This window comes from Toxorhynchites rutilus, chromosome 3 (genome assembly GCF_029784135.1).
Source record: "Toxorhynchites rutilus septentrionalis strain SRP chromosome 3, ASM2978413v1, whole genome shotgun sequence".
Classification (NCBI taxonomy): domain Eukaryota; kingdom Metazoa; phylum Arthropoda; class Insecta; order Diptera; family Culicidae; genus Toxorhynchites; species Toxorhynchites rutilus.
The window spans coordinates 16,887,200-16,909,120 of NC_073746.1; the positions used below are offsets into that span (position 1 = coordinate 16,887,200).

Sequence of the window (21,921 nt, forward strand, 5' to 3'; positions counted from 1 at the left end):
AAAAGGCGTAGTTTTTGTGAGCAAATTATTTTATTTGAAATTTTAATTGAAGATTAATTCTACCAGAATACAGTACAATCCACGTTTTGTAAGATCGTTTTCTTGAAGCTAATAGCAATAAATGATTAAAAAGAAAACAATATATTAAAAAATATTCGTTGTAGATAAATAATGTATGAAGTCATCATGAAACGCGGCTGTTTGTAATTGAATACAATGTAAACCACTTGCTCTATAATTTATTGAAAGTAGGACTGTCGCTTCAAAAGTCCGTGCAGAACTAAAAACCACCTAATTTTTGGGGTGTGAAACGAACAAGAAACCTTCGCGACCACGATTGCTGCGGAGTGAGCTGTCTGCTTGATGGAAAATTACTTTTCTGTGGGCCGATTGTGGGCGTTTTTTCTTGTAGCTCGGTTTTCAAACGGTCCTATAACGAAGAATAATATACACCCTGTAATAGTTTCACCTTTTCCCAGATACTCGATGAGGATTAGTCCTTGCGTTTTCACATTGACGAAACGGCTCTCAAAGTTCTACGGATTCTTCTGGGATGGCTGAAAGCCGTTCCAGCAACACTTCACACATTTCATTTCGGTCAAGCGTCACGGTACTCATTTTGCGGATAGCTTTATCATGTCCAAATGATGATGTAAAATATTATGTACCCCTAGCAATCTCACCGATTTAAGATCATCACCAAATAAAAGATTTTATGAACTATTTCTTGAGTACTAACCTCAACAGGGCGTCCAGAACGTCCAGCGTCACTTGTCCCCATATGACCACTTCGAAAATGTTGAAACCAGTAGTCTTCTTCTTTCTTTGTTTTTAAGAGGCTTTAAACTTTGCAGTTCATTCGCCTCTATGAAACCAGTAGTGTCATCCTCTGACCTGGCAAGGGCTTGACTTTTCAAATGAACCTCGTCATTGCTTCTCGACAGAAGACTGTGTGTCGGTGACGAGCAGATTATAGTCCGTTTGGTGATATGATACCAGCAGGCTGTCATCGCAAGCGAAACGACTGCCACTCGTGATAAATAAGTTTTATTATCAGTAATTTTCAGTAATTTTACTTCACCCATTCTTAGTCTGTCTTGTCAGTTTTGTTTTGCTTACCTTTCACGCTTTTGTTTTCTGTTTGTTTCATTTATATAATATTACTTTCTGCATTAATACACTTGTTTTTTCTTCTTCTCCTATACTCATTCTGTACTGGTGGCGCGCAGCAGCAGCTTTCTCCTCTGTGTGTGTTTGTTTGTGTGAACTTGTTTAGTTTGGTATGTTCTCTCTATCAGGAATCCCTAGATCGAACTTTGCCATGCTCGCGTAAAAGTAATATTTTTTTGTTTGTTTGCAATTGTTTAGCAATAGTAAGTTTATGTTAGGTTTGAATATTTTCTTTCTTTCTCGTCGGCTCCCCTGTCCGTTCTTCTCCACCTCTCTGCCGCCATAGTTTTAATCATCGTAATTTATCACACCGGTGACTCTCCGTTTCTAGCGATTCTCACACACTTCATGGCTCAAGGAAAACTAAGTTGATTAGAGAGAGAGGAAAATATCAAGGTGATATTGTGGCTACTATACACTAGGAAATCAATTCGATTTAGAGGTTTCATCTTTCCTTTTTTACTTCACTAGTGAAATTCACTTTCATATGGTTTGATTGATTCGATTTGCAAACGAACGAAGGGATGATGTTGTCGAAATGACCGAAATGAAGAGCAAACCTGATTGCGACTGCTGCGGTGAAATCGAATCGATCTGAGAAGTGATTGGTGAACTGTTATTTTTTATTATTATGAGGTCAAAACTACGAGCGTGTTCAACATGTTGGCTGTTGGAATTCTAGGCGAGAAGAGTTGGCAATGTTTTAACTTGCTAATTTTAATATTTGCTTTATTTTAAGGTTTGGACGTTATTTTGTTTTTGTGTGTGTTTTTGTTGTTGTTAATTTTACCTTATGATCAATTGTTTAGAACATACGTGTCTTCCTTTTGTTCTGATTTCTTTTTCTTTTCATCTTTTTTGCTGCGGAGAAGGAGAAGGCAGGCAAAACTATCGTCCATCGGACAGCAAACGGAATCGAAGAACGAAAGGAAAGCGATTGTCACTAATTTTCTCTCCATTGAAACGTTTTGTTTGCTTCTTACATTTTGCGGTGTTAGCGCACTACTGCGCATAAATTAATACAAATCGTCCTCAGATTTCCCGCTTCCTCGAAGTGGGTTAGTTCTCGGTGAAGATCAGAAGTGCTTCCATTTTTTTCCTAATATCCTTCTTTTGTTTGTATGTTTTGCTTATTATTTCTTTCTATAAAAAGGGCGGAATCGTAAAACTGTTCTTTTACTCATTTGCTTTTCTCTTTCTCTCATGCGCAAGTGTTTGTTTGTTTGCTTAGAAATGTCTGCTAACATCTGAGTCTATTCGTCGCATTGCCGGATATTTTAGTAGGAATATTTCAGCTTCAGTAGAAGAAGTCCTATGTGAGTGTGTGTGTGTGTGTATGTTTTGTGATCTTTTCTAGAATAAGTCTGCTCTCAAGAGTAGGTGTGGTGTATTATGTGCATGATATCTGTTTGCATCATTGAAATAACTTCTGCTAAAAATATCATCGCGTATAAAACCTTCCACTAACGAAGGCTAGCGTTTATATTTGTTCTCTTCATCGCGATGGGGATTAGTTACCAGCCACGTTCTAATGCTTCTGCTAATCATCAAAATATGATCAGAGGTTACCTTTTAATTCTTTTTTTTTTTGTGTTTGCTGTTAGTTTTCTTAAACATATTTTTGGGCTGCACTGATTCCTATACGACTTTCACTTATATTTCTCATCTAATTGTGTTTTGTAATAATTTCATATACCATTACTTATTTACACGACCTTGTATTTTTTTTGCTCTACATTATTTATTGTTTGTTTATTCAATGTTTACATACTGTATTTTTGTGTTTATAATTATTCAAATCACCCAACGAATTGTTCCATTATTTTGTTTGTATTTGCCTGTTACGAATTTCCTAATGCCTTTTATTGATTAAAAAACTTTTTTCCTTAGAATTGTTGGTATTTTTTTTGTTATTTGTTTGGTTTGCATGATAATTAAGTACTTGAATGTACGCGTGTTTTATTTTCTCCGTTCGGGATGAATATGGCAATTGAAATGGCAACTGAGCAAAATTGAACTTAAAATCGTAATGATTTCGCGTCGATTTTTGTAAAAACCGTAATTCAACCATTAATTTAAAAACCTAGAAGTGCATGTGTCTTTACTTTGTTTTAAAGATAATCTTTGTGTATGTGTGTTTATGTGTGAGTGTGTCAAATGATTCGCTTTTTTACTTGATTCACCTTAACTCGTATAGAGGGCAGTGTGTTATCTAAATTAGTGTATAGATCCAGGGTTAGCGATCAAAGTAGTCTTGTCTCTTGAGACCGATGATTTCAACGTAAGAGAGAAATGAAACAATAGGACAATTTGAATCAATCTAGTCTGCCATGAGTTGACCTGAGCGTTTTTTTTTCTATTGGAAATGGAGTTAAATAATTTAAATTAGCCTGACTCACCTTATCACAATAAATTCAGCTCTTGTTTGGACATAATATGACCAACACACGGAACGAAATGTGAGGATAATGCTGTTTTGTTGTTCACGTCCCCTTGATTACTCTTCCTATCGGGATCTTAGGTCTACCGACTGTTTGTTGTAGTTTGTATCTAATATCAACAATTAAAAGCGATCTAAGAATTTGTTTGTCAGCTGAACATCCGAGAAATAAAGGTCTATTCCCGAGGGAAGCGTAGTTTTAATTTTTTCTTTGAATCTGGTGATAAAGTTTATTGCACATTTTGACCAGCTGCTGTTTGGGTTCTGTTAGATCGCGTGCTATTTTGGGTGGCTTGGTATTCTTTATTTCACAGACTCCAATCGTTTCCCACTCACAAACACTAGGTATGTGTCATGCTATTTATCGGCATTTGCTTACACAAGTCTTTCACCGTTTTATTAAATATTTACAAACCACATTCTTCTCATGACTTTCGCCAATCCGAATAAAGTTCTGCATTAATGGTTTATCAGTTTTTTTAGTTTTAGTAATGAATTTCACAGCGCACGATTATTCATTTTTTCTTCTTCTACCAAATACTGGATCGCATCTCCACATCCTATGAAAAACAACGAGAGAATGCAACGAAACCACATTTTCAGCAGTTTTTTTTTGCCAATCATTTTTGATGACACCATCGTTATTATTGATTGATTTTCTTTACGTTTTTCTCCTACCGTATTGTTGTGCATTCCCCGCTTATGGATCTACGCGTCAATGTCGTCGTGTATTTAGAACTTTTCTTCTCTCCGGGGGTTGTGTTTTGTTTCAATTGTGATAATACAAAAAAAAAATGCCACATCACAAGTGATGCGGGTGGTGATGTTGCTTGTAAGAGAGAAGATATCCTTCCGTTGCTTTCGTATTACCGTCGCCATGTGCTGCCGCTTCCATTTGCCAATTACTCCATTTATTTATCTGCTTTCTTTGCCTATGAACTGGCAAAATCACACTAGGCGCTCTTCGCACATACTTTTGCTGGCCGTTTCCATCTTCGTCGTCGTCTTTGTCGTCGTCGAGTTCAGGAACACCAGACTTGATTCGTTTTATTCTGCCGACGATTTCTACCGCGGAGTACCATCACCATCGGCCAGGTTGGTGCGTGCCTCATACTCCATGACCTCCTGGTAGATGAGCTCCTTCCACTGTTCGACGGTGTGCTCGCGCTCGTCTACGCTGTGATCGTACGGTCCCGGGGCGGGCTGTGGATGTAATAGATGTAATAATGTTTCAATATGGTTTTTTATGGCGTCATTGGTGTTCAATTTCTGTGTATTCGACACGTATTCTTTGCGAATTGTTGCATTGTGCGAAATAAAAAAAAACATGTCAAAAATTTGTTGAGAAGATAAAAAAATCGTTTTGGCAATTTCTTTTTTTGGAATTGTTGGTTGCCAACAACAGTATTAATTCGTCTGCATGTAGTTTAATTTTATTTCCTGGCTCAATCCAACATGGAACTACAGAGAAGTGCAGAACCTACATACATTCTATTTAAGAATCGCGACTATTTGAGAGTCGTGGTTTGTTTGAGAGCACCGACCTATTTGTTAAAAGCCATGTCTCGTACGCAGTTCTGTAATCCAATCAATTCTTTTCATGAGGTATTGGGCTCTGAATGATCTACTGTGAGATTCAAAAACAAAACCGAACCAGTGTTCCAGATCTCTCGACAGACGGCAACCCCAGCGAGACAACAACGAGCTTCGAGGACTTCTACGGACACCAACGATACGATACCTTTACTAATCCGTATAAAACTAGTGGAAATATGCTAAATACCATAGGGCACTAGGGCGCTCAGAATAGTAGTGAAATTACTGGATGCGTGACTGATCGACACGTTTTCGTTAGGTCCACTATTTGGGACATTAAATCGGACTAAGGGATTAATATCCAATAAAGCAGACCAAACGTAAACGCTTCTGTGGGTCACGCATCGAGTAAAAAACACTAATTTATCTCTCAATTACACACTATCCCCAAAGCCAGTCCTTTATTGCACAGGCAACTCCTCCTGTTCGCTTTCCACTGCCCGAGAAGGGTTGAAAAGTCTACCAGAGGTTCAAGGCCGAACCTGAGCGAATCAAAAACGGATGAACTTTTTCACCATCAACTCGAAGGGTAACAAAAAACAAGGTAGAACCACTTTATTTCTAGAATTCGTTAATCATTAAGAAGAGATTGATAAGTATTTCTATGGATATGAGTTACGGAAGCAACCGTCACCTATCTCAAATTTAACACATCAGACATCCTCCAGAAATCGTTAAATCAATAAGGAGCAATTCAACACCAACAACTAGCAATAGCATCTGCTGCAATGGAGCAAACAAATAAACCACCAACAAATGCATAATCACCGAACGTCGAACCTCGAAGCACCTGGAAACCGAAACCAACCATGGTCAGCAAAATGAACGAACAGCAAAACGAAGCCTCAGAACCGACAACGCGACATCAGCAACCGGACGGCGCTATCCAATTGCATCTAATTCTTTTCATTAGTCGGTAGCCTTTCGATCACCGCCTTCTGCTGAATGTAGCCCTGGTTCATTCGAAAGTGCGATTCTTCAGAACTCTCCAATCCGAATCTGTCAGCCATCCGATCGATGTGAAATGAGATTTGATATCTTACATCCCCAGACTCCTAAGACTGTCAACTGAAACTTTCTGGTCAACGAATCCAAAATTTCTCCTCCTCCTGGGTTGTATCGCGCTTTGCACCTGTTAACTCGTCCTAGTTTATCCAATTGTATCCTACAGATTTCATTCCCGGCAGTAGCTTGACAAGTTCCCTGTGGCATCTGTATGGCACCAAAAGCTATAATATTGGGTTGGGGAAAAAGAAATGTCGTATGTATATTGTCAATATATGGCAACACTTAAACATATCTTGTGTTGTACTTATCGCATCGGGTCATACTATACGGCTATTTAAAGACGACAAACTGTGCTACAAGTGTCGTTTTGACATTGTTGTGATTGTCCTTTTCAGTCTCAAGTTATAGCGCGTCAAAGATGGAGTCCACCAAGCAAGAAATTCGCCATATTTTACGTTTTTACTACCGAGGTAAAACTGCAACGAAGGCGACCGAAAAAAATCGTGTAGTTTTTGGACCCGATACTGTAACGATTCGCACAGCACAGCGTTGGTTTGATCGATTTCGTTCTGGTGTAGTGGCTGTCGAAGATACACCCCGTACTGGAAGGCCAACCGTCGTGGAAACCGATAAAATCGTTGAAATCATCCAAGTAGACCGGCATGAGAGCACTCGCTCGATTGGCCAGGAACTGGGTATAGACCATAAAACCGTTTGGAACCATTTGCAGAAGATTGGATTCCAAAAAAAGCTGGATGTATGGGTGCCACACGAGTTGACACAAAACAATATTTTAGACCGAATCAACGCCTGTGATGCACTGCTGAAACGGAACGAACTCGATCCATTTTTGAAGAAGATGGTGACTGGTGATGAAAAGTGGATCACGTACGACAACCTAAAGCGAAAAAAGTCGTGGTCGAAGCGCGGTGAGCCGGCCCAAACCATAGCCAAGCCCGGATTGACGGCCAGGAAGGTTTTGCTGTGTGTTTGGTGGGATTGGAATGGAATCATCTACTATGAGCTGCCAGACATTTTGTTTGAAATGTGTAATGATGTACATTGTTGATGGAACGGATCGTAATCGTGTTTATTAACAGCGGATCGCGACGATCGCGCCTGGCGTTATAAGAAGCGGATCGTGACGACCGCGCTATATTCGATTAAAAGCGGATCGCGACGACCGCGCTAGATTCAATTAAAAGCGGATTGCGACGACCGCGCTTGGTATTATTAAAAGCGGATCGCGACGGCCGCTCTAGGTGTAATAAAAAGCGGATCGTGACGACCGCGCTAGGTGTTATTCAAAGCGGATCGCGACGACCGCGTTAGGTATAAATAAAAGCGGATCGCGACGGCCGCGCTGGGTATAATTAAAAGCGGATCGTGACGACCGCGCTTGGTGTTATTAAAAGCGGATCGTAACGACCGCGCTAGATGTAATTAAAATCGGATCGCGACGACCGCACTAGGTATAATCAAAAGCGGATCGTGACGACCGCACTTGGTGTTATTAAAAGCGGATCGTGACGACCGCGCTTGTAGCGGATCGAGACGACCGCACAGTTTGTAACGTATCTAGACGACCGTGCTTTGAATATTTGTAGCGGATCGCGCTTTGAGTGTTATTAGTGGATCGAGACGACTGCGTTTTTATCCAATTAGCGGACCGCGATGGTTAGAACTTATTATAGCGGATTCAGACGACCGCGTTTGATAGATTTGGAAATTATATACGAAGGTGGATCGAGATCATCACGCGAAAAACGTAATGGATTTTGAAAATATTTTGAGAGAGCGAGTTTGGTTAACCAGTATGACGAAAGATGCGGAGGAATAGATGAAGTCTGTCACTTTTGCACAATCACCAGAGAACTGTATGAACTGGTGAAAAAAAAATCATGAGCACAGTGTCTGCAAATGGAATAAACTACCGTGAGGAATTGAACGCGGCAGTTCATGCATTATAACGTTGCTGAGCATTCCATTAAAAGTATACGCCAGGGGAGGTAACGGAAATTCAGATGAGTATTCCCTGATTTGCTGTGGAAAAATAACTTTCGATGATAACTCGCTCGACCCGAGGGATCGGAACCCAAAAACCGACGCAAAGGCTCGAAAAGACGCAAGGCGGAGAGCTCCCCAATGTCGTTTTGAATCAGGCGAGACAGTCGTTGTTGAACGTCAGACTTGTGCGATCACGATTCGACCCTCGTAAGTATACTGTGACGGAAGAACGGAATGACATGGCACACATATTTGATCCTGTATTCGACAACATAATTAACTATTTATCCCTGAATTTCCCTGAATTTGGAAGAGGGGTGATGTATGGAGGGTGAATATGATCCTCCTATTACATCCAATGTATTTCGCTTGCAATGCGTTGTCTTCCCTTTTATAGATACCGTGCCTATGCGACGCAGCCCCACCGCCTATACTTCGCCCGCTTTGCCGTTTGCTCCAACCCTGCATCGACCAACCGAATTAAATGCGATTCACATACAACATCCACATCACGTTCACGTCCCGTCACGTTCCGTTACGTCAGTTATGCTACCATGCAATTCATATGAAAACATTCACATACACCGGCAACGTAACGACCCGTCAGTATACGTTCAACGAAAACGACCGGCAGGATTTGTAGAAAGGAATAATTGACGGAGACGGACGGCTCGTTGGGTTTTTGTCTGGGCTTTGTGTCTCGGCTTTTGTTTTGGTTTTGGCTGCATTTTTTATGCCAACATATCTCCCAGTTTCAAATTTATCAGTCAAAATCAATTCACGACTAGCTGAGAAAAACAGTCTATATATTATTATTGTAAAAAAAGGATCGGGACTATAGGTCTTAGGCATTTAAATAATATAGTTCAATGATTTTCACTAGGGGGTCTCCGTAGCCACATTGGTTGCGCGTTCGCTTAGTAAGCGATCGATCGTGAGTTCAAAACTCAGGGCCCTCATTGACCATCTTTGTGTTGTTACAGAATAACTACGTCCACGCAACAATCATCAGTGATGGAGATCGATCCACGGTCGAATTAAGATCGATTCATCCATACAACTGCTCTGCTCTGCAAGACACATCGGGCTGGTGTTCTATAAATAACTCAACAATGATCAATCAACTGTCTCCGCTGTCCGGTCTAACTGGATAATGGAAGAACAGAACGAAAACTCTTACGCCTATATGGCAACTGTGTAAATGTGTACCATATGTACCATATATAGAAGGGAATACTCTAACGCCGAAAACATGGCAACTGTGTAATGTGCTAATTATAGATATGATAAACATGTGACATGTACACGATTGAAATTCGGCTCGGTTACAGCTAAAGCTAATGAGCCTAAAATAAACAAAAGGGATAAAAAAAATGATTTTCACTGATTTTTTCTAAATTTAGGACTGATTCTAGGCATACTGATTTGAAAGAGGACGTTGCAATTCAAAATTGTTGTAGATGGCGACACCATGAATAACATTGAAGAGATCATTCGTTTGATATTTGACGTGACGGTGCTGGTGCAAGCATTGACTGCATGTGTGAATTGGTGGTGACGTTCACGGAACGTAGACGTTCTTTTCCGTAACGTTCTATGTGAATCACACATTACGCAGCACGAGATCTCGGGTTTCGGCATTCTGTTAGCGGTGAGGTCAAGACGTGTGCTCCGCGGACAAAAGAATAAAGCATCTCCGAAATGGCTGGACTTTTGGTGGCTAAAATCGCACAACATCCTACAGAATGATCGATTATACGCAGTCAAACTAGTCGATATCCCAAATAATAAGCTGTTAGTGTAGCGGTTCAAAAACATGTCGAGAGTTATGATTTGGGATGGAATTTAACGAAAGCTTCCGCTACTTTTCCATCGAATTCGGGGTTAAAAACAACACCAATTACTACATCGACTATAATTTGAAGAATCGTTTTGTGCTCCACAATAAGAAATTCACGGAATTTAGTGTCTTTGTTTTAGTTTTATAAGATGTTATTTCACTGAAAAGCAGCCCTAGTTACCATGTATAGGCTGGTGTTTTCGCTGCAACTTCACAATAACATTACAACATTTCAGACGAGCTTTTTGGCATGAGAGAACGCATGAAAAAATGTACAAATATGCTACATTGATCTAATACATCTTATCTTGATCGACTTCTACTTCCCGAAACCAATCGATCACCAGCTGCAAACACTCACCGCATTGACTTCGCTCTCGTCGTACCACACGTTGATATAGCTGTGCACCAGGGCCTGATCGACCGAGATGCGATGCTCGGGATCGACCACCAGCATCTTGCTCAGCAGATCCCTCGCCTGACTAGCCTTGAGACGGTTGTGTTCGTTCGAGTCGGTCGGGAACAGCACGTCCGGGAAGAGCCGATCGAACGGGTAGCCGGTGTAACGGGGACGGTTCTCGACGTAGTTCCGCACCGTTGGCTGTAGCCGTGCCATGAACGAGGGCGACGGTGTGCCCAGTTGTTCTACAAAAAAATTCAGATCAATATAATAGTCATTACGCTAAAATGGGTGTGAGAATGACAGTTTTCAATACCTATAATCTTATTCCACTGGTCAATGTGATCGGTGCCGGGGAACAGCACACCACCGCGAATCATCTCCCCCATGATACACCCAACGGACCAGATATCGACGTTCTCCTTGTATCCCATTCCGAGGATGACCTCCGGGGCGCGATAGTACCGCGTCACCACGTACGGCGTCATCATGAACGTCGTACCGGCAGTGCGAGCCAATCCAAAGTCGAGGATTTTCAGTGTGCAGTCCGATTTGACTACGATGTTAGAGGGCTTCAAGTCCTGGGAAGGGTTAGATGTTAATTTTGAGGTCCCAGGAAAAATAATTCATTCATACCCTGTGAATGATGCCAGCCGAGTGCAGATGCTTGATGCCGCACAGCATCTGATAGAGCAGATACGACATCCGCTCGTGGTCCAGATCCATCTGGATGACCTGGCACAGGTTGGCGTCCATGAGCTCCATAACCAGATACACATCCTGGAATTCTTCGAGCGTGCGCTGCGGTGTGAATGCATTTAACAGTCCGATAATCTGCAAAGAGGCAAACAATTATTTTATTAGTTTTGCGTTTCTGGTGGCAACTAATAGCAAATAGTGTCTCGCCAAAAGCACAACTCAGCAAGGAGTAAGAAAGTTTCGTCTAATGGATTACTCTAGCGCGAACTTGCGCTGCTCTCGAAAAAAAAGCGAAGCGAACGGGGAGGAACAAGTAGAAACATTAATCAACTAGACAACGTGGCGCGGCCTTATTTTGGAGCCTTTCGCCTTAATTGGCAAAGTTATTGGAGAGAATGATGAATGAACTTATTCAATGATAGCATTTCGCTGAGTATAATAACCATGATAACGACAGCATTCTGCGCATGGATTTGTTCTATTCATGGCGACAACACTTGAATACTTACATTCTTGTGATTGACTAATTTCATAAGTTTGAACTCCCTGTACGCGCGTTTGGCATGTGTGACGTTCTGGAACGGTCGAGATAACTTCTTGATGGCGACATTCTGCTGGGTGATTGTGTCATATGCGGCACTGAAATTGAAGAATGCAAGAAAAAGGGGAAAGTTAGTTGAGTCCTATTCCTGCTGTGCAATTCCAAATGAAATCGAACTAAGAATGCCGATTTTAAAAACTTGTATTTTTGATTCGAACGAAAGTTTGTATTCCGTTTAGGTTGGAGTAAGTATGAGTTTTCCACAGCATTTGGGAACTTAAATGTAACTTTTGAAAAGGGCGTATGAATTCTAGTAAGAGAAAACTTTGATAATTTAAATCTCAAAAATTATGAGACGTATCGAAATAGTGTCTTAGAAAAAGCTGTAGAGTATTGATGTTGAAACGTGAAAAAAATATAAACAGAGAAAGAAATTAGTACTCTTTTTTTTATTTACAAAAAAAACCTCAAATTGCAATATCTAAAATACACATTGTTTAATTTTTATATAAAATAGAAGTCATGTAGAAAAATTAAAAACTAAGTATAAGATGGTAAAACTATTTTTGACGAACTTTGTGGAACATCGAATTTCTATGAATTTTCGAAACTTGGAATTTTTGTGTGTTGACAATCATTTTTAGTCACAAATTATGAATCCTGATGTGATTTAAAATAAGAAAGCTGTTTAACAATCTCCTTCTAAATGCAGCCATTCTCGAGATATTAAAAAAAAACAGTTAAAGCTCTCTATAGCGACAATCTTTATAGCGACAAATCTCTCTATAACGACATGTCCAAAGGTCCCTTCAAAATCGCATAGAAATTCGTTTCTTTATTGCGACATTTCACTATAACGACCATTCCCCGTAACGACAGATTACCGCTCATACATATCATTCTCTATAGCGACAATTTCCAATGCCGCTCCATTCACAGTGATATAATAATTATTCTAATTGAAATTAGTATATGACTATGAACTAAAATAATCTATGTTATGTTTTTTGAGCATAATTCATTTGTTCGCGCGCAACTAAAGGGTGTGTCACATCAAATTGCATCACGGAAAAAACGCTGTAGAAATTTAATTTTCAGGAATTATATCTTCAGCTTTCGCTTATAATCAGATAAGAGTGTATAGATCACGTTCGCCATGCTTCACTGTCAATTTTTCGTAAATTTGGAAAAATGTCGTCGAACGAAAAAGAGCGTCGTGAATTAATCCTGCGCACTCATTTCGAGAATCCGGAGTTGTCACATCGGGACATCGGTAAGATGCTGGGAATCGTCCAATCCACGGTCAGCAGAATACTAAAACGATACTTCGAGAACCTAACCATCGACCGGAAGGTGAAGAACGGCAAAAATGGATGCTCCGTCAGTGAAAAAGATCACAAGCGCGTAGTTAAGCAGTTTAGACGTGATCCGAGAAGTTCGGTCCGGGATGTCGCCAATAAGCTGAATTTGTCAAGTTCATTCGTTCAGCGGATCAAGCAGCGGGAGGGCCTGCGTACATACAAGTTCAGGAGGCTCCTAACCGCGACGAAAGGCATTGCCTGGTAATGGACGACGAAACCTACGTCAAAGCGGACTTTCGTCAGCTGCCGGGCCTGTTGTTCTTCTCCGCAGAGGACAAATTCAGCGTTGCGGAGGAGATTCGCAATCAGAAACTATCCAAGTTTGCCAAAAAGTACATGGTGTGGCAAGCGATCTGCTCTTGTGGAAAGCGGAGCGCCCCCTTCGTGATGACCGGCACGGTAAACGGGCAGGTTTACCTTAAGGAGTGCCTACAGAAGCGCTTACTACCACTATTGAAGCAGCACGAGGGCCCGACCATCTTCTGGCCGGATCTCGCTTCGTGCCACTATTCAAAAGACGTGTTGGAGTGGTACGAAGCCAACGGGGTCACCTTCGTGCCAAAGGAAATGAACCCGCCCAACGCGCCGGAGCTTCGCCCAATAGAGAAATATTGGGCGATTATGAAGCAGGCCCTCCGGAATAACCCAAAAGTTGTCAAATAGGAGGCGGACTTCAAGAGAAAATGGATTTCTGTTCAAAAAAAACTACAACCTGACGTTGTACAGAACCTTATGGACGGGGTAAAGAGGAAGGTGCGAGCATACGGGCTTGGGCTCGAAGTATGAATAAAAAGAAAATGCCAAAAGTTGTTTAATAGTTTTTATTTTACTGTCTAAAATTTTCAAAAGGATCGGTCTACTGGGCGAATTTTTACAGCGTTTTTTCCGTGATGCAATTCGATGTGACACACCCTTTAATATGATTTTTCGAATACTTCACAAAAATAGAAACATTTTAATTTTTATGTTTCACGTTTTCACAAGATACTTAAAATGATTCTGGCGCAAACAAAATCCATTCCGCAAAAACAATGCTAGAGAGAGATAAAAAATGAATGTGTGGAATTTAACACAAACTCAGCCCAGCTCTCAAAACACACACATAGGAAATCTGTAAGAAATCTGTAAATCTGTAAGACAGGAAGAATTCCGGGATAAATTCAAAGGCAAGAAAATTGAGAATTTTGAAATTTTGAAAAAAAAAAGATTGAAAACAAAACATTATCCAGTGAATTTAATGTGCCGCACAACACGGTTTAACCCATAATCAAAAATAAGAACCAAGTTCGTGGAAAGATAAGAATAATGGTTTTAACTGGTGATGTTCAATATACCAAACGACGGATGTTTTACAAAATTCGTTAAGAGGAATGAGCTGTCGTTTGAAACCGCAAGTGGCGAAAGTTGAGCTATTGATGACGGAGCTGCTGAGCAATTCAAATCCGATACGTTACGGCTATTGATTGCTGACTAGAGGCCCACAACATATGTTTAATATGAATGAAACGGGTTCGTTTTTCTAATGCTTACCCATTAAGACATATTACTTCAAAAGCGGTAAATATCACGGGGGCAAACATTGCAATCACAGTTGTGGCAAAAAATACGGACGGATCGGAAACATTGGTGGTCATGGTCTGGTCATAGGTGAGAGTACCAAACCTAGATATTTTAAAAACACTAAGAACCTTCCAGTGATTTATAAAAGCAACAAAAATGCGTAGATGGTGAGAGCGATATTTGCCATCCAAATATTCAACAAAAATTGAGAAATTGCAGACTGCAATATTTTCCTCCACACATGACCTCTGTGGTCCAACCACTTGACCTTGGAATAATTAAAGCATTGAAAGTGCACTACCGCAACAAATTAGTAAAGAATGAACCGAATGCGGTAGAAAAAAAAATGAATCGTTGAATGTCAATCTTGTACAGCGTATTTGTATGCCAGCTGATGTGTAGCAAACCATGTCAAACAATCCACTATTGTTAATTGCTTCGTCAAAACTGGCACTATGAAATCAGACAATTTGATTTGCATCAACGGAAACAGCATTGATAACGACCCATATGAGGAAAATGTATTCCGATCATATTTTGAAGCGCTCGCTGCATACGGTTCTGATTATTTTGAAGGTTCGGTTATAAATGGTTAATATTCTCAAATATCATAGAAGGTATAATCGGGATTTGTATTCTGAAGACTACGTGACTTTTGACGATAACTTATCCGAAGGAGCAGTTTTGTCTGACGATGAAAAAAATAAAAACAGTTAAGAGCAATTATCTATAGGTAACATTGATTAAAAAACTCAGTACCTGACGAAGTAGTTGACAGCGGAACTATAAGCCCACTCTCACAAATCCTGCTAGAAGATGAAACTATTTATGCGTATTTATCAACTAAAACAAACTTACCAAAGGACAGCATTTCATTTTTTTTCAATTTAAAGAAAAATGTTCTGTAGAACAGAAGAGCTGTATTTTGTATCTAGTGTTCAATGTTTTGTTGATTTTGTTTCTCTATCGAACGATAGTTCTTTTTATAGCCACAATTCTCTATAACGACGGTCTCTTGCAATGTCGCTATAAAGTGCTTTCACTGTATTTCTAATTTATTGTCTTTTTATAGTAAATAGGCTCCTTTAATATGTTTGTCGTGGTATACCGTCATGGTTCATGAAATTTTATTAATTTGCTTATAATTTTCCATAACTTTTCCAAATACATCATTATGGTAAAACTATATGTTTAGGAGTAACGTAGAAAAACATTATCGCTACGTTTTGTATTAACACACATGTCTTCGAATGTTTTTCAATGTAACTCCTAAACATATATTTTCACCATAATGGTCTATTTGGAAAAGTTGTTGGAAATTATAAGCAAATTCATAAAATGTCTTGGACATGGCGGAATAACACGACAAACATATTAAAAGAGCCTATTTACTATAAAAAATACAATAAATTAAAAATATTTTTTTGAATATCTCGAAAAAAGTTGCTGCATTAAAAGGAGATTAATAAAAAGCGTTTTTATTTTAAATCACATCAGGATTCAGAATTCGTGGTTAAAAATGATTGTTAACATACAAAAATTCTAAGTTTCGAAAATTCATAAAAATTCGATGTTCCACAAAGTTCGTCAAAAATAGTTTTACCATCTTGTACTCATTCATATGGAATTTTATATGGAAAAATAAAAAAATATGTATTTTAGATATTGCAAGTTAAAGTTTTTTTTTGTAAATAAAAAAGGGTACTATTTTTTCTCAGTGTATAGTTTTTCCACGTTTGGACATTAATACTCTATAACTCTTTCTAAGACACTATTTCGGTAGGACTAATAGTTTTCGAGATATAATTTATCAAAGATTTCTCTTACTAAAATCGATACGCCTTTTTAAAAAGTTACATTTGAGTCAAAATATTCCCAAATGCTGTGGAAAACTCATATTTAACCCACCCAGACGGAATACAAACTTTCGTTCGAATCAAAAATACTCATGTTTTGTCATCTGTCGATTTCATTTGGAATTGCTCTGCTATTGATTGACGCATCACATTTCGATTATTAGTTTAGGGTTCGGTTTGAACGAAAGGACGCATAAGCATTTCAAGATTGAATGTTAGGGTTAGTGCTAGGAAGAACGTGTGTTTGCTTTTGGTTAATAAAGGTTGTTAATAAAGCATAATAAACCGTTTGTTATGTTATGGCACACTTTGCTCCCACGAGTCTCGGTAGCATCATATCGTTCATTTTTATCTTATTGCTCGTTTGGAGTGAGTGGGGCAACGATTGGGGGTTAAGCACCCGTTCGGATGTCTGCCATAAACCACACAATAATTCACCAATAGCGACAGCTGCAACAGCTTCCGTCAGCTGTGTGTTTTTCAGTGCTGGTGATCAATAAAAGTATTCGTAGCAGTCGTTATGGAAGCTGTTAGACACATATGGAAGAATTTAATAACACGCACACAGTTCTTGCGTAAGCGAAAGTTTTTTTTTCTCTCTTGGCGGGACTTACCAGACCATTCCCTGGGCACCGAAGCCTTTCGCTTCCAAGCGAATGTACCGATCGGGCACCTCGAACTCGGTATCACCGAATTGGTATTTTTCATATTTTGCTTTTTTATCGCTACTCATTTTGGGACCACTTTGAACCTAAATTGTGTTTTACACTACTCTCCCTAGAAGCCGCTACTTAGAATTGATTGGTGTTCTCATTTATTCTGGGAACAACTGGCTTTAACTTATGCGAGAAATAAACGCTATGATTTGCGAAGCGATGGTGGGAAATGATTTGGACACAATGAGTCAACTAAAACGAAAAGAAGAAAAAAATAAGATATAGAAATAATAACAATAATAGTAATAAATATGATGGTAAGGATAAAACTGGAAACAAAATAACCACTTTCAGTCGAACGGATGCCCTCATCAATTTAGCCTTATCACCTATCCACGCTGGTATCATTATTCTCGGTATGCAATACAAGTTTCGCTTTGGAGATGACCGGTCTCGGAGGCAGAGAGGATTATCTGCCTTTTGTCACTCGCTGTGTTATTTTAGTCCCTTACCGATGCCAGCTTGCCGATCTAATTTTATTATACGGGGATAAAATTTAATTTTCGGGCTATGTGTGCTGTTGCTGCACGTTTTATTGCCGCCAGAAATAACCATATCCAAAAACTGGACAATAGTTTTAATGCAGGATTGAAGGTAAAATTCATAAATTCGAATAAATTTGCTCTGTTGTTGGTGAGGGGTTGGGGCTGATACCATAGGTTCACTCGAGGGAATTTAAGTTGTTTTATGTTGTTTAGAATATCAGTTAAATGGTCATTAAAAGACAACTGTTTTGTTGATGACTTAAGATCGTATTTGCGTAATATCCTTTGGTATATTTTTTTTTATTGATCGTTCCTCTTCTCATTTATAATTCTCAGCTTTGTTTGTTTGTTCGTTTATATTTCAATCTCACTTTTTGTGTAAATCTATTTAATTTTTTTTACTTTTTACTGTCTATGTTCATTTCATCTACAGCCAAACTTCGATAGAACTTACATTTTAGTTTCAAAACTGTGCGTTGTATCGAATTGTACGTAATTTCGAAGCATAAAAAATAACTGAGAAATATAACTCATTTTACAGGGTCTTTCAGATTAAACGCTCACGCAAAAAAATCGAATAGCTTCTTTTGAAAAAAATTTCTCGCTCCGTCGATGGTAACACTACATTCCCCACTTCGGGACGATAATATTCGGCTACTCGCTCAGTCTGGTCGGATGGTTTTTATTGTCGAGATATACAATTTACAAGAACGTGTATTTTTAGGGAAATCGTATTACTCGAGCAACCGAATACTTGATGAAACTTTTTCTTGATGAAGAATTTTGTTCACCGTTTAAAACGCGTTATCGAAAAAAGGGGTGGTCGAAACGCGTTATCGAAAAGGTCCTTTATTCTCATTTTTTGAAAATAAAAATCGGTTAACTTTTTAGAAGTTATTAGAATTTGTTGCATGAGCGTTTAATCTGAAAGACCCTGTACTTTATCTTATTGCTGGTTTAGGAAGAAAAGAAAATAAAACAAAATAATGATGATATCCAGTTTCACCATCTAGAAGGTGCATTCAACTTTTTTCGATTTTCACTTTATAGGTCAAAAGCACAACAGATTGCTTCCGGTTTCAACCAGAAAAGCCTTTATGGATTTGCGGACCCATTTTCGATGAATACGTTTCGTATTGATCTTAACCTTAAATCGATATTTCATAATGCATTGGTGACTCACTGCTATCGGAAGATTAAAATTTAAATTAGTCTTGAAAAAGACTGAGGGATAAATGAAAGATCACTTCAGCTATTTCATTTACAACAACTAAATACTTGTAACTTAATAGCGTGGCCTCGGTGCTACCAATATAGGACTTCCAATACACCAGTACGGACTTCAAAACCAAGGAGCCTGGAGGAATCGGCATTGCAAATACAGTAAAATCCGTTTGTTATGACTCCGCTTATATTGACCTACCGCCTGTTATAACGTAATTACACAACGAAGTTTGGTTTTCATATAACATTCTTTGTGAAAAAAGTCGGATATAGTGACTTCTTTACATGCATAAGTACATATTTACATAAAAAGCGGTGTATTTTTTACAAAATGCTTTGTATGGCGTCCGCCTATTGAGACCTCCCTTCGATATCATTATAAACGGATTGCGCTGTACATACATTTTTATTTACACTCTTATTTTATTCCGCAATATTTCCTAGTTTCTGTTGAGTTTTTATTTTTATTTTTTTCCCTTGATTTAAAAGTTCTTCTTGTTCTTTTTCTCTACTTTCTTATTTACATTTTTGCTCTTATTTTGTCATTGTCATAAGTCTCTTCTTCAAAGATTTTCTTTTTTTGTATGTTAATTCAAGTATACAACGGTGATCATTTTCCCTTTCATTCCTTTTCTCACTCCTATTTTTTCGTTTTCACTTATTACATTTTTATTTTATTTCTTCCATTTTGGTTTTATGTCATTCACACTTTTTCTTATTTTTCATCATTCCCAGATTTCATCTGTAGATTGGAATGTGTTTTCCTACCACGGACCAAAGAGCCTTGGGAAGTCGGCAATGCAAATACATACATTTTTGTTTACACTCTTATTTTATTCCTCATTATTCCGCAATATTTCATAATTTCCTTTCTTCTGTTGAGATTTTACCTTAATTTAAGAGTTTTTCTTGTTCGTTTCCTCTATTACTTGTTTATCACGTTCAGTTTTATGTCCTCTCTTCTTCTTAATTTTTTTTTTGCATCTTAATTTGAGTATTCGTTGATCATTTTCCCTTTCATTCTATGTTTCATTCCTATTTTTTAATTTTAACTTATTACATTTTTTAAATATTTCTCTCATTTTGGTTTTATGTTTCCATTCACACTTTCTCTCAATTTCCATCATTCCAATTTCTCCTACATTTTAATTTCTATTTCCTTTCTCTTTTTCATTCCTAATCCCTTCCATGTTTATTGTTCTTTTTTTCTTTTATTTTATTTTACCCATTTTTTGCAAAAACATTCTTTTTATTTTTCTATTTTTATATATCATTCATTTCATTCCTTTTTTTCCTTTTTTGTTAGACTAGGTGACCCAGCAAACTTCGTTCCGCACAAAATTTCTTTTTTGTTACCACGATCCACGATTTATTACTAAGCGCACGTTCATGGGTCCAGTCGCAGAACTTTTCATTGATTGATCTTCTAATCTACGCTTTAAAATCACATTTTACCATTATGTTCTTAGTACTATCAGATTATTTTCAGACACAATTCTCGTTCAAGATTTTTCAACCACATACAAATAACATGTTTCTCCATTACATGGAATAAATGTTTGATACAGAAAATATGATGGAATAAAGACAGCCCTAAATCGCACAATTCCTTTCTCGAGTTTTGCTCTTATCAACACATTCGGCGATCCATTTTTATGTATATAGATAGAAGACGATATAGGAGTGCGTTTTATCACATTAAAATCCACTTTCGAACGAAGATCAATTTCGTTAGCGCAAACGTCAAATAACAACTAACAACGCTTGTCAATATGTAATTGTAAAACATATGCGAAAATTTTCGAATTTTTCCATTTTCCTCCAGAGTTTTCCGAAAATTCTATATTGTCATGTTTCGTTGGAACATGTTTGGTTGAAATATGTGTATTATTTTAATGGGATCCCCTCTCCTTTTCAGAGGTGGGAGGGGTGTTATACCATCATAGAAATATTTCTCGTAGTTATGCAGAAATTTGTGTTTCATTTGTATGGCAGCCTCCTCTTAAAGAGGGGGAGGGGTGTCGAAACCATAGAAAAGTTTATCGATCCCTGAAACCTCTATTTGCCAAGTTTGATTCCATTTACTTGATTAGTTCTCAAGCTATCCTGCCAAGCCCCCCCCCCCTGTAGAGAGGAGGAGGAGTGTCAAACCAGCATAGAAACGTTTTTTGCCTCCTAAGACCTCCACGTGTCAAATTTGGTTTATTTGCTTGATTAGTTTTTGAGTTATGCAGACATTTATGCTTCATTTATATGGCAGAGAAGGGGAGGAGTGTCTATTCATCGTAGAAACGTTTCGTGCCTCCTAAAACATTCACATGCCAAATTTGGCTCCATTTGCTCGATTGGTTTTCGAGTTATGCAGAAATTTGTGTTCATGTGGTGTATTCGATAATGTTTTAAATTTTATCAAGATATGAACTTTTGCCGGAGACGTCAACATTTTACAGTTTCTGGTATATATGGCATCCTGAAAAAATAATGCTTTACTCGTAACATTTTTGTGTGTAAATACAAAAATACACACAAAAATGTTACCGTGAAATAGTTAATATCATCATCCAAAAGAAGGAAGAACCAGGAATGAAGCAAAATAGTTATTATCATTCGAAAGAAAACAGTAACTCATCAGTTGAGAGATTATTATTATAATCCAAACAGGAAATGTCTAGTCTAAAATATGAAGTTAGAAAATATACAAATTTTGAAATTTATTACATTATATTACATTATATTTACAGGGTCACAAAATAATTTCTCTAAAGAGTTGTTTATGAAGTTTGGATGCATTTAGAAATAATATGAAATTGAATAATTTCGGATTGAATAAATTAATTTTGCGGTCATACGTAAATCATGCGGTCATGTCTTGGACATAACCCCCTATAATTTGTTACCCATATTTGTAATAACATTCCTCTTATTTCTCTATTTTTTACCCTTTTCATTTATCCTTCATTTTTTTTACATTACTTATTTATAGTCTAGTTTATTTGAAATTATTTTTGGCACCTTTAA

General features: G+C 38.2%; 1 protein-coding gene across 6 annotated transcripts in view; it reads right to left on the reverse strand.

Annotated features, from left to right (window-relative positions):
• Window positions 1-1,031: 1,031 nt before the first annotated feature.
• LOC129775135 (stress-activated protein kinase JNK) overlaps window positions 1,032-21,921 on the reverse strand; it is a 235,823-nt gene continuing 214,933 nt past the window's right edge. For 5 of the 6 annotated variants that reach the window (XM_055779451.1, XM_055779452.1, XM_055779449.1 and 2 more), the window contains 5 exons: window positions 11,670-11,799; window positions 11,098-11,295; window positions 10,778-11,042; window positions 10,423-10,706; window positions 1,032-4,813 (listed from right to left, as the gene is read on the reverse strand). In XM_055779451.1, the coding sequence (XP_055635426.1) occupies window positions 4,676-4,813; window positions 10,423-10,706; window positions 10,778-11,042; window positions 11,098-11,295; window positions 11,670-11,799 (1,015 nt within the window). In that variant the 3' untranslated portion in view covers window positions 1,032-4,675. Of the gene's footprint in view, window positions 4,814-10,422; window positions 10,707-10,777; window positions 11,043-11,097; window positions 11,296-11,669; window positions 11,800-17,092; window positions 17,387-21,921 lie in introns of all 6 variants that reach the window. The other variant, XM_055779447.1, reaches the window with a different exon arrangement.